Source organism: Cyanistes caeruleus, chromosome 15, assembly GCF_971803275.1.
Source record: "Cyanistes caeruleus chromosome 15, bCyaCae1.hap1.1, whole genome shotgun sequence".
Lineage (NCBI taxonomy): Eukaryota > Metazoa > Chordata > Aves > Passeriformes > Paridae > Cyanistes > Cyanistes caeruleus.
The window spans coordinates 4960176-4974179 of NC_141715.1; the positions used below are offsets into that span (position 1 = coordinate 4960176).

The 14004-nt window shown below is 41.4% G+C and overlaps 1 protein-coding gene across 11 annotated transcripts in view; it reads right to left on the bottom strand.

Annotated features, from left to right (window-relative positions):
- The window catches only part of SGCD (sarcoglycan delta), a 301761-nt gene that overhangs the window by 164893 nt on the left and 122864 nt on the right, over positions 1 to 14004 (bottom strand). For 6 of the 11 annotated variants that reach the window (XM_086851997.1, XM_086851996.1, XM_086852003.1 and 3 more), the window contains 2 exons: positions 7906 to 8019; positions 5329 to 5437 (listed from right to left, as the gene is read on the bottom strand). The exons of 4 other annotated variants lie outside the window; for them this stretch is intronic. In XM_086851997.1, coding sequence (XP_086708123.1) covers positions 5329 to 5346 — 18 coding nt within the window. In that variant the 5' untranslated portion in view covers positions 5347 to 5437; positions 7906 to 8019. The remainder of the gene's footprint in view (positions 1 to 5328; positions 5438 to 7905; positions 8020 to 14004) is intronic. One more of the 11 variants, XM_086851994.1, reaches the window with a different exon arrangement.

Below are 14004 nucleotides of genomic sequence, written 5' to 3' on the forward strand. Positions count from 1 at the left end.
CCAGGCTAAAATATTTCCAAAAAAGCCAAAAGCTGTCAGCAGAAGGTAGCAAAACACTGGCCAGTTCTGAGACTTTGATTGTAATTCACACAGAAATACACACTGGGGATGGACCTACAGCCTGGAAAAAGTGCAGTCTGTGTTTCTTGGAGACTTTTATGTCCAGGCGTTAAAGACTGAGGGTCTTGCACCCTGCTGCAATGACACTCAGTAACTAACAGGTAACAGCTACATAGGAGCAGGTGCCACAATATCAGATGGGTTGGGAATTTCTTCCTGCCTCCTGAGAGCCAATACCGCTGCTGGATACAATCAGTCAAATCACACACACTCTCATTCTGCCTTAAAAAATTCCCTCCGTTAACAGCTGAAGAATAAAGTCAATATACACTCAAGAAATTGGCCACTGTCTATGTCATGGAATGTTCATGAGCACACCTATGTTTTAGGACTCAAAATGACACCACAAGCCTCATTTTTCTTTGACAAAAAACATTTTTCTTTTGCCAAAAATGCAAGAAAACCCTGCATTTAAAAGCCCAGCTGGGCAAATAATCTCCTGAAGATTTAACAAAGCTTCTCCCACTGGCATGCAGCACACCTGAACGTAACAGTTCCTGGTGTTCAAGATGGGCATTCCAAATACATCTCCAGCCATGGGCCAAACACAGGCATTTGGATCAGTGTAGATGGGAATTCCTCCATCCACAAAGAAGACCCCCAGTGGGCAGTTACCAGATCAGGGGAAGAGGATAAATTCACTGCTCCAAAGATTAACATTTCCCTGGCTGCTTTAAAGGAAAATTAAGGAGCACAGAAAATTACCCCAGGAGACAAGAGTACAAAAACCCCAAGAGTTTAACACAAAAAAGGGAGCAAGGCTCAAGTTCTTTGCAGGCAAGGTCAGGCAGGATTTTGGCCATCTCAGCTGCATCTCCACCCAAAGCTGCAGGGAGAAGCAGAACCTCAGCCAGGTTTGCTGCCCCTGGATGAGACCAGTTTGCAACCAGGGATTTTCCACAATTTCTAAAGGCATGAACAGCCCAGCAGAGATGAAACACAGCAGAAGTGGGAATGTTGGGGTCTTCATTTCCATCCAGGATGAAAGTCTGAGCAGACTCAGGTACAAGAAGGGATGTGCAGAGGAATTCAGCACTTGGGTGTGCACGGTGCTGGGAGGGGAAATCTGCTGAAGAGCAGCAATATTGATCCAGTGGGCCATAGTCCAGGCAGGAATCACTGCCACACAGAAGTGTAAACATTTCCACACCTTCTCTAAGCCCTACTCTCTATTAGTTTAACCTGTGTCACTGCAATTGTCTTTTTTCCTGGTTCTTTCTTTTTTTCTTTATTTTTTTTTCCCCTAGGCATGTAAGCCTTTTCAAATGTGAAATACTTGCCAGGAGACATAAAGGATTAATGTCAGAGGCCTGACATACAGCACGAAAGACAATGAGCCAGACTTTTCCTAAAATCTGAAACACAGCCTGCAAGGTGTGTCCAACAATAATTCTTTTTATTCTACATTCCAGGAGTTACTGAATTTTTTATCATAGTGAATTTTTATTTTTTAATGACTGTGGGTACAGAGTTATGTGCTGAGCAACTTGAGCTAAAGGTGTGCAGCTGTGTGTCTGCTAAAGGCATATATGAGATTATGCAGATCATTACCCAGCTAACTTCAAACACTGTAACATGCTACACACTGAAATACCCTGTAATCTGCTCTACAGAAGTCACAGACAGTAGTGATCAACCTGATTTGCCTGCCAAAACCCCACAAAATTTCCAGAGGAAGTGCAGACCAAGGGATTGTATTCAGAAATGCTGACAGAAGCCTTGTTTTCCCTACTTAACTTCTGTAATTCCCTACAAGGGAGCAGAAGCTGCTGCAGGTCCAGGAGGATGAGGCTGAAAGGCACTTCCACCAGCCCAGCACAAAACCCTGGCACACTGGCTGGCCACATCCCACAGGTAAACATCCATCAAGCCCAGGATAAAAATCTGGCAAGTTTCATATTAGAAATGCCAGAATGAAATAAGCAATATCCTGAATGCACATGCAAGTGTTTCAGTGCAAAGCAAGTAATAAAAAATGAAAAAGAAAACACCCCTGTTTGCAGGACTAACCCTTAAAATCATGTGCAGCCTCAAAAGATTGAGTAAGAACACACAGGCACCAGCATCATTTGTCACCAGCAGGTCTAGCAGCTCATGGTTGTATTGCATAGAAAATTAATGTTACATATAACTCTAAATTCAAGTTTGCTTTCCTATCTCCTATTTGTTTATGACAAAGACAGAGCTTTGGGAAGCGGAGATGAAAATATCCTCTGTAAGCAAGATCCCAGTTCAGCACAGTGCCAGAGCACTGAGGCACTTCAAATTTGCCTGGTATTGTTCAGGAGCCCAAACTACAAGTGAAAAGCACCAAAACCTTCAGAATGCAAGAGCAGCTTTCTCTAAACAAGTAATCCTACTGTAGATGGATCTTTTCAATTCAATTTCCAAGCAAAGCAATGTTTTGTGATTTAGTCCCACTAAACCTTAACAAAACAGCACGAGGAACGAATCTTAAACTCAACTGCTGATACGGTCTATCAATATTAAAATAATCTGGCATGGACTGGCTTGCTAATAAGCCAGAATTTCAGAGATGTTGCAAAACAAAACTGTCTTAAATGTGTGATTTGTGGAGGATATAAAACATAAAAACTACAAAGCAAAAAAAATGCTGTCATTGGCACAGCGAGATTAAAAAAAACAATTACAAGGCTGAGTACATTAAATTAAACTTGGTGCAGTCATTCCTGACAGACGTCCCACTGTTGTTAATTTCACATATTTGGACTGCTAATTGTTAAAAATATCATACTGCAAGTGTTTGATGCATCCCAGATTCTGCTGCTGAAAAGCCATACAAAATTCCCAATAGAAATCTCAGGTTTTGTTTTAGCATGAGCTTCTGTATTTGATTCATTGCTGCTTGCCTTTTTACTGTTTATTGCCTTGGGATCAAAGATCCATTTTGTAGTGGAAACAAATTCCAAATCATTGTTTGTGTGCTCCTTTACCATGAGAGACACAAGAGCTAGTGCCAGAATGATTGAATCCCATTCTTCTCCCCAAATTCCTGATCCTCTGGGGATTCCAGAGCCACAATGTCAGATCTCAATGGTTTAATAGGGCTGCTGCTGTCTAACTACCATGGCTTTATTTTCCAGCCCCCAAAACCCAAACTGAACAAATCTGCCCAGCACAGACAGATCCCAGGGGAGCCCCAAATGCTCAGAGAAACTACAATAAATGACACCTCAAAATGGATGTGCTGTTAATGTGCTCCAAATCAACTGTCATGAAACTCCAAAATAAAGCCATGCACCACCATGTAATTAACCAACCAGCCAGAGACTTAATTTTACAAAGCAGAACAGAATCTAGGAAGTCCTGCTTGTGTACTTCAGCTCTAGCTGATCTACCTAAAGCAAGAGAGTACAGACCAAGCAGGCTGGGGAAAAGGGATGTCTTATTATTTAGTCAGTAAAAATATTCTTGCTGTTTTATACACAACTCACTGGTATTTATACATTATTTACACATTCTTGTCTTACAGTGAGGTCTCCAGGCATTTTAATGGATTTACCAAGTGTTACATGGCCACTGTCAAATTCACAAGGTGATACTTGTGAGACACAAATCCATTTGTGCTGCTGTTTCCTACAGTGAACCTCCTGTCTAAACCACACCTATGCCCTGCACAGCAAGCACTCAGCAAAGTCCTGTTTTCTCCTGGGGAAAATACATATTAGTAACAGAGTTTTCTGCTATAGCACCAGCAGAGTTTCTGTTTGATATCTGCCATTTCCAAAATCCATGAAAAACATAAGCACCCAATTTCCAGGCAATGAAAAGTGGCATTCTAGGGCTTTAGAAAAGTGGTTTCCTAATCTGTACATCTGAATTGCTGTCGAGGACCCTTCATGCTCCCTTCAAACACAGGATTTCTCTTCTGAGCTTCTCTGGATCAGCAGACAGATGTTGGCAGAGGTTTGGGGAGCAACAAGTCTGCAGGACTTTGGTGTCATCATTGACCACAACTCAGCTCAAAACCTTTTAAGCAGATAAATTAAAGCACATGTGAACTTTTCTTGAACTCAAGGAAGTTATTTGTGTGCCAAGTTAAGACTTGGGCTTCTGTGTGCTGCTGAACCAGGAAACTGCTTGGCCCTTTCACAGCTGTAGTTTGGAGGGAAGAAACTTGTCATGAATATATGCCTAAATATATAATTTCCTGCTACACCAGGGAAAAGTTACTATTCTTGTTCAGTATCTTCAAAAAAACCAATTTTGCCAGACTCTAATGCAAATCAGTTATTCAGGCATGTGAATGGCAGCTGGTGGGATCTCCTGTAACAACCATCCTGCTCCTCTTAAATACACTGTGGAAATTTTTAATCACTGCTCTTAAAAAAGCAAACTCCTTGGCAAACCTTAAAAGAGCTGCTTGTTTATGAAACGTCAGAAAAAGTTTTCCAGAAGAACTTATCACATCTCATGTGAATTTAGGCACTTCACATTTTTGGTGACTGCTGATGTCAGATGTGTGCTGGTGTCACATTGCTTCTGTGGCTTAATTTGGATTAAAATTAAAGCCTTCACCAGGCAAACAAAGCCTCTGCTGCAGCTGCAGTGCCCACATGGCCCCTCCAGGTGCCTTGCTCTGGTCATCTCACCCTGCTCTGATGAAGCCTGAATGCAGCAGACAGGACACACCACCAAAACCTCAGGACAGCATCCCCACATCCTGAGAGTCAGGACAGAAAGAGGTGACCACAAGTGCTGTGCATCACCAAAACATTCCCGTGATGGCAATGACAGAAATTATGATTAATTAGGCTTGGCAATTTGTTGGCCATCAGGTGCCTCCTCCCTCTCCAGAGGCTCGATGCAGCACGGCCACCACCCCGGGCTGCTCAGCAGTGGCTCTCTGGTGGCCTCATTAGCTGAGCTCTCACAGGAGAAGCAGCCAAGCAGCATCCCAGATTTCCAGGCACCAACTCTGACATTTAGAAAGGACTTTCAGTTGTGACAAGATCAAAACCTCAGCATTCTTTCAAATCTCACAATAACTCTCAAACAACCTCAGCACAAGGCTTGGGGGGAAAAAAAACCCAAAAAAACCAACAACAACCCACAACTGAAAATGATGAAGCTCTTATGAGATGAAACTGGAGGAATTATGGGATTTTTCCACCACCTCCACCTCACTCCAGGCTTCATTTAATTTCTGCAACATACTTTGCTCTTAGAGAACATTAATCACATTACCTCCTGGTCAGGCCTCATTTGCAATCACTGCAGTCCTTCCCATCAGCTCCTCTTGCCAGCAACTTACTCAGTTGCTTGTGGCTCTTGTTGGACTCTCAACCATCTACTCCTACGATTATATTTAAATGTCAATGTCCACTTTGCATGTTAGAGCATCATCCTCCAGCCAAGCTTAAACAAAAATTGTCTCAGGGCCTGTAGTCTACATTATTTGTTCTGAATTGTATAAAGGGTTTGTTATGTTTTATAGATTTTACCATAAAAACTATTGATCAAAACTAGGTTTTCCGTGTGCTTACACTTAAGAATTGCTAAAAGTGGGATTCTCTCTTGGTCACAGCAAAAAACGGTACCAGTATAGAAAGACACATCAGAAGTTGTGTATTTGTATAAGTCAAATTCTCAAGCTGTTCCTCATCAATAATTATCTCTAGGAGACATAACGACCTGTGGGTCCTCTCCCTTCCCTGTAACCACACATTCCCTATGAATATGAGTATTAAATGTTGCTTTTTCAGCCTAAGATGTTCTTTTATTCTAAACCCTGCTTTTATAAAATCTGGATAACTTCATGCCTGTGTAACATGCTGCTGTTTATCTACTGGCAGTATTTTAGAAAAAAATCCCAAAAAGCTGAATACTTGAGTCAGGCTGTGTTTCTCCTGTCTTGTTATAATAGTTCTATTGATAGTTCCCACCTAGAGCAAGCATCAGAGTCCTTGAAGTGTACATGAATCAAAGCAAAATGATAACATGAGTGTACACATGGACAAAAGGATTGATGAATTTTCTGGGTTAAAGGGCGTACAGGCTTGTTACTTACTTATCTAAGGACTTTGTTTTCATTTTCCTTTGGTTGATTCATGGCCCTTTATGTTTTATTTTTTTTATTCCAAACATAAACCAGCTATTAAATCCAAGCTGTTCAGAAAATATATAATTGAGAACATTTCAACTATAAACAATACTTGCAGATTTACTCTATGAAAACCATAAATAAAAAGCAAAGAGTGACTCTTCAAGACAACGAAATCACAGGCAAAATAGGCAGGAAACAACTTTAAGAAAAAACAATAAATGACATATCACCATTCCAGACTTGCTTAATAGCATTCCAGGGCTTCATAAAAAGAAATGAGCATCAACCATAAGAGCAGATTTTTAATTAGCAAACTGATGTATTCTGTGGAACAGAGAGTCACATTACTCTGTGTTCAGAGTCTCAGGTGTGTTTATATGACTCACAAAAATGAAATCTTTCATTCAGCCTCAGCTGGGCAAGCGTATGCAGCATGAAATGCAAGTTTGTGTTTACATAGCTGAATTGTGATTAATGTGCACCACATGGAAGCAGGGGCCAGCCCCAGTGAACAGTTCTGTCTGCACAGGAACTCAGAATGGCTTTGTGAAACAAGCAAACTGGAGCTTGCTAGGGGATGGCAAAAAGGATTAAACCAGAATATCCACCAATGGGTTGGCAACTTTTAAAATAGCAACACTGGCAATTAAAATAAATACAAAATCAAACATTAACCAGGCAAAATAATTCTGCAAGCAGCGCTTATGAACGCGGTAGATAATCGGGACAGGTACTTAGGGCACGGGGATTATTTGTGGGTTTTCATTACTAGAAAGAACACAAGTGATATTTCATGGAGCAAATTGCATAACCAAACTGAAAGCTTAAGCTTGTAAATTAATCAGAACCAAGAATGCACAGGAATGGATAATTAATGCCTTGCTCAGGCAGCTCCTGGCATGACACAGAGCCAGGGAGCAGATCCTCAGGAGGTGTCTGTAACCCAGCACAGCTCTGGGACAACCCCCAGGGCTGAAAATAACTCTCCCTACTGCCCAAAGGCAGCTCCCACCTGAGCACACTCCTTGGGTTGGTACAGATAAACAAGTAAAATAAAGCTATTCCCTGAAAGCAGCAGTAGCATTTAACCAATTCTACCCAGATTCTTTGCAGTCCTTGTGAATTTGCTCCATTTTTGTCTATTTGGCCCTGATGCTGGAGCAGATGCAAATTTCTGGATTCCTGCTAAGTCTCACTAATTTGAAATAAATTATGTATGAACAGGATTGAAACAGCAGAGCCACAGACCAAAGAACCTTCTCCTCTGGAGTGTATCACAGAGAGGAGACCACTCCAGCCTAACAGCTCAAAAAGATTATTCTTTTTTATTTAGAGCTGCTGGACAGCAGAGAGACCATGAAGTTGCCACTTGCCAGAAAAATGGAAGCTGTCCTGCCCAACACCACTGCACAGATCTTCCCTGTAACCATTCCATACAGGGAAATCACAATTTGCATCCCCCATGGTTCACCTCTCACTTGCTGAACCACCTTCTGCTCGGTCCCACCGCTGCTCCCCGGTGCTGCTGCCAAGCAGATTTACCAGCGTGGCGTTTGCAGGACTGTACAGTAATGAGAGCAAAACAGGCTCTTCGTTTCAGGGATGTTTGTATGCTAAGGAGGGTGTAAAAGCATAAATCAGGCCAACAGACCTGAAAAAGTCTGCTCTGTATTCCTTCAATTCTCCTCGCCTCATTTTCTTCCCTTGCATATTTTTACCTCCTTTGCCTTGCTCTGTTTGGAGCTCATCTAATTGTCACTTGAGATGAAAAATGTCCTCTGCCTCAATGCCCCTTCCTCAGTAACGGATGTTTCCTTTCTGTATCACTCTGCCTGTAGAATTAATTTTCTTCATTAAGTGATGTCTGCATTTATCACTTCCTAACTTTTATTTTGCAGTTTTCTACCTCTTTTCCCTTGGAAAATGTGCTTAAAAACCACTGCTCATGCTCTTTTTTAAGAATAAATCAAGGCTTAAATATCATAAATCCTCCCTTTAAAAAAGTTCTAACTTCTGGTACTGTTGTTAGCTTTTACTTCAGCCTGCTGGTTTTGCTGTTTCCCATAAAATATAAACATCCATTCAGCCAGTCTTGGAAGAAAAATGAAGAATCTGTATTGATAAAAAGGTTTGAGGCCAAAAAGATCTATTCTGATCATTAGTTTGACAGCCCATTCAACACAAAACAAACATTAGTCCCTGGGATTTCTGGCACAAGCAAATTCCATTTAAGAGCCACTTGGCTGCTTTTAGGTATGGATTTTCAGTCTGCTGATCTGAAGTTGGCCATGTTAGAACTAAAAGAAACCAGCAAATACTACATTCTTCTTTTGATCTGTTTGTTTTTTTCATTTTCACTGCACCACTTCAGTCAATGAAGAAAAACACCTAATTCTCATCAACAATTGTGATTTATTCTTCTACTTTTCTTGTCAAAACCGTAACCAAACACTTCATCCACGATTTGATTTTAAAAGAGGCCAAAGACAATAAGCTCCTTCCTACAGCAAGAATTAGTGAAGGTGAAGTCTTCTTAACTGAATTACGAAAAAGAATATTCTAGGATTCAACAGCATCTGCCAAAGGTTTTACCCTGCTAACTCCTATGACCTCTCTCAGCACCTGAACCCTGTTATAAATAGAACTTACTTCTGCAGCAAGGAAACATTTACCTAGGACATGAAAATAATTGGCTTATTCAATTGCTTTAAGTCTCTCTCTCTCTCTCCCTTTCCTCTCCCAATTTTCAGCCATCAATACAGCAGTGTCAGAAAAGCAGCAAAAAGCAAACATATTCCAGTGGCATTTCATTTGGTGTGGGGGAAGCAAAATATCATTTGCATTGATGGTACTTGGGATTTCTTGGGAGTCTCCCATATGAAAGCTCACTGGGGTCAACACTACTTAACCTACAAATTCAAATTAAACAAAATACATTCAATCCATTTGATCTACAGACCTTATAATATCTGACATCATCCATGCCAAAAGGGGGGTATAATTAAATTAAGAGAGTGGTTGTTTTAAGTCTGAGGAATTAGCAATCCATACTTGGGAAAAAAGGAGACAGAGCATTTTGTCTGCAGAGAGCCAAGCCCTCAGGTTCATCCCTCTGTGTGTCACAGCACTCAGATCAGAGAGACCCCTGGAACTCCTCAAATCCAGGGAATGGGACCATGGACAGCTCCCTCAGCCTCCCACCCTGCCCCAGCACAGAATTCCTGTGTCATTGAACCTCGTCATGCAACTTATCTCCCTCTACATCTCAGATGAAAATATTTCTATTTGGACACGTTATTTAAACATCAATGGAGACAAAGAAGCCCTTCTAGGAGATGAGTCATCTATCCATGGGGATTTATACCTTAAAATAGAAGTATTGTGCCTAAAGGAAGGATCTATTTCCACCCCTTGATTGTGAAGGGGATCTCTGTGTGTAGGTCAAACAATGATTTATTAATCAAATAATTTAATCAAATTAAATAATTTAATTTTTATTTTAATAAAAATCAAATCAAATAATTTAATGAGATACCTAAATTAATAAAATGAACCAAAGTCAATGTTCAAGCCGCTCACATGTATTCAAAACAAACAGAAACATGAAATAATCATTGGTTTAGTTATTCAGCCCACTTGGCTCACAGCTTTACTCTATTTCCTGAGGGAAAATATAACAGTACAACACGATTCAATACATACTCCTACAGCCTCAGCATGTGGCGAGCCTCCGTGCTAACAGGGTAGGTCACAGTACACCCAAAATGTCACAGCAAATGATCCCATGAGGGAATTACACGGGTCACAGAAGAAAAGAGCCAAGAAAGGAATTTTATACCTGTCACTCCCTGTGTAAAAACTTCAGACAGAGCAGACACTGTGCTACACACCCAGAAAAAGAGAAGGAAATGAAAGGGAAAGGAGGGAAGAGGAAGCAAAGGGAGAGTGTTAGTCTTCTACAGAATACAAGATGATTAAATACTGTCAGGCTTTAATCCCTCCTGACAAGCAGAGCTGCATGAGAGATATGGGTTGATTAATTATATGGAAAAAAGGCTGTGACATAGGCATATGAGGCAGAAAGACCAAAAAGGAGGGATTTGTAATTTATTTATTTATTTGTTGCTAAATGAAAGGCATTAGCTAATGAGAGTTGCTCGTCTGGATCTAAAACTTTCAGCCCTACTTCTAAATCCTGATGCAGACTCCCAGGAAATACTGGGGGAAAAAAAAAAAAAAGAGTTCTGTCAGCTGAATTTGTTTTTAAAAAAGGAATTGAAGGTAGACACTGTAAACCTTTGTGGTGCACTGGGATTCATTGCTAGGGGCAGCAAAGGCCAGCTCTGGGAAGGCTGGATCAATGTGGGGCAATGGCCAAAGGGATGATGCAGGACATCAGAGCCTGGAGATGGGAGAGAGGAGCAAGTGAAGGCTTGGACAACACAAAGTGTCAAGAGAGATGTAGTTCAGCAAGTATTTCCAAGGAACAAACAACTCTGATTGACTTCTGCCTCCTTCACATGACTATTCAGTGTTCAGGGCTTTTACACATTATTTGCTGTAGTTAGGAATTTTGATCACAGCATTATTCATTTTCTTTTTTTCCTTTTACTTTGTGTGTGTGTAACCACCTCTCCTCCAAACACAAAGCATAGCATACTTTTTTCCTAAAAAGAAAAATAATAAAATAAAATCATAAACCCATTGCTTTGTTTGAAGTCTTAAACCACATGCTCCACCAAGAATTGGCCCCTGGGGGCTTTTCTCACCTGTTTGAGGCACCACTTTGTCTGAGACCTGGCTCTCATTTCACCCAGACAAACCCTGATGAAACTCAATCTCTTGTTCCAACATCCACAATTGATCTGGTATTTGGAAAGCAGATTCTGTTGGTTTAGCACTTGCTGAATAAATGGGGATTTAATTCTGGGCTTCCTAGAAACTAGGTCAGCATAGGTCTGCTGTGGCACTGCTGAGGTGAGTTTTTGGCTTTTGACTCTGGAAAGATATGAGCAAACAGCTGAAACAAAGAGGGGGAAAAAAAAGCAAAATAAAAAGGAAAGCACAGTTTTTCTCAATGATAAAATATGACATATATTTGTTCAATAGTCCCAGATATTTTAGCAAGAATCACAGCTCATTTGAAGTACATTATAGCTGAAAAAATGTAGGAGGCATTCCCATAGTTTGGGGAGAAAGAGAAATGACTGAGACAGCATCTGCTACTGGCTCAACTTGGATGCTCCAAGAAACTTTCCTGAATTAAAGCAAAAACCTTCAAGCAATTTTGGCTGCTGAGAGAGGCACAAGAATCAGGCATCTTATCAGGAAATACTAAAACGAGCTGAACAACCTCTATGTTACAGCAGGCAAAAAAGCAAACATATATAGTTTTAAAATCTGAGGAGGAAGAAGCAGCTGTGCACATTCTGACTCACAAATTTCAAATGGGAATTTGTCCTGTCTGCAGTCCCAGCATGGAGGTCCCAAGGATTTGAATGCATCCAAAATTCCCTCTCCTCTTGTGACAGAGGGATCTCAGCATTCCTCCCCTACATTACATTACAGTGCCTGTAAGAGGTGTTCTGCTCTACTGAGGATTTGGGGTTGGATTTTTAAACAAGATGTTTGCTTCAGAATAATTTAGCCAGAAGAGATGGCCAGGGCTCCAAGATGTTAAGAGTCCTAAACAAATCAAAAATCCAAATTTTCCTGAATTGCAACTTCAGGTTTCCTCACTAAATCGTTTTCCAACAGCAAGAAATGAGAGAAGGTAAAGCAGAGAAAAAAAGATACAATAGAGGGAAGAGAGGGGAAAACAGAGACAATCTATTACAGCCCCGTAATGTCATCCTGCAAAATTTCAGTCTGCATGCCCCACCGATTCAATTACTGTACACAGCTTTACCCTTCAGCACAACCAGAATTACAGAGAAACCCATTTTTAAAGGTTAGTGAGAGAGTTTTTCATTGACAGTGACCTGCTTCAATAGGGGCACGCAGTGTAAGGCAGGAATTGCATTTGCCTCACTCCTCCAACACAGGTATTTAAACTTGTTTTGGGCTGCCAGTGAAAGATGCCTGATGATCTTAATCTACTCCCCAGAGAGAGCAAAGCCAAGGAACAAACTCCCTTGATTACCTGGTTCTGTGCAAGATACTGAAACTGGTATTACAAAGCACATTTTGCTGTACAGAGGAGCTGACTCCTCTGGCATATTTAGGAGTACATAAAAAAATTAGGATTCACGGCCATAGGGTTGGCAGATCAAAAAGGGTGAGTTTTAAAGCTCCCAGCACTTGGAACATCACTCAAGGGGTTTCACAAGCTGAGTGTTTCTCCCAACACTCCATTGTTATTTTGGCAAATTGTGTTTACTTCAAGGCAAGTATTCTGAGCTGAGCTGAACAACCCCAGTGCTGGATGCCAAATCCACCACTAAACCATGTCCCCAAGTGCCACATCTACACAGCTTTAAATACCTCCGAGGATGGTGACTCAACACCATCCCTGGGAAGACCATTCCAGTGCTTGACAAACTCTTATGGTGAAGGAATTTTTCCTAAATCCCAACCTGAATCTCACTTGGTACAAATTGAGGCCATTCCTCTCATCCCATCACTTGACACCTAGTCCAGACTGATCCCCCCCAATCTCCCCCAACCTCCTTTCAGCCAGTTGTAGGCAGCAATAAAGTCCTCCCTCAGTCTCCTTTTCTCCAGGATAAACACCCCCAGCTCTAACAAACATATTTGCAGGTCCTGTTACTCATGGAAAAAGCTTTGCAAGACTGCAATGCCGCAGAGGAGTTTTTCAAAGGGAACAACAAAAGCATCCCTGGTAAAAAAAGCAGCCATGTGGTTTCACTGAGCCTGGAAAGGACTGAGCTCACAGGATGCCACTGATGCCAAGAGAAGATGGAATTATTAGCAGTATTTACATAATCAGCTATGCTAAGAGAAGATACTGAAAAAGCAGCAAAAGCTCTACTAATTGTATTACTCTAAACTTAAGTGTTCTCAACCCAACATGGAGATCTCCAGGGGAGTTTTCCTGATTTTTTTTTTTTCCCCCCAAATCAGCTAAATTATAGCCTTCCAAAAAACTCTGGGCAAATGACAGCTTATTCCTCAAGAAGACTACTGTACAACTGGGTGGCTGAAATATCAAGATCATTTCCGTGGAATTTATTCCCATTTCCCATCCTAATTACTGATGGATGAGTTAGTGTCACTGGAATTATAATAATTTGCCTAAGTAGCAGGTTTTAAAATAATGATGGGAATTGCATGCAGAAGCTGTTCTTGCACACATTATTTATACATAGTGTGTGTGTTTACGCTCCACACATGAGTGGCTATTTTGTCCCTGGAGATCCCCGATAACACGGTAACAAGGATCCTACAAGCACATCCACACGTTCCTCTCTTCTCACTTGCAAACATTTCCCTTCCCAGGGCTGTCACCACGTCTGCCAGCTGCTGCCCTGCTGCATTTCACACTCCCTCTCGCCCTGCACGGGCACCTGCACAGCCCTTGCAGGGGGCTGCTCATTCCAGCAGTGGCACTGCCCTCTCCACCCTCAGGAAAAATAAATAAAAGCCAAAAAAGCCTCCTTCCAGTTCCAGTGCAGGTGGGCTGGTTGGCTGAAGCCCAACTGTGATGCCCAAACACTTCTTGTGATCCCCTGCCAGCCAGTGCTTTTCCCCAGGTGAGACCATGTACCATTTCAGCCATTTGGGGATATTTCCCCCCTTCTCTCTTTGGCTGTTTCAGTCTCAGCATAGCTTCCAAAAGGCTATGAGCTTTTTTCTTT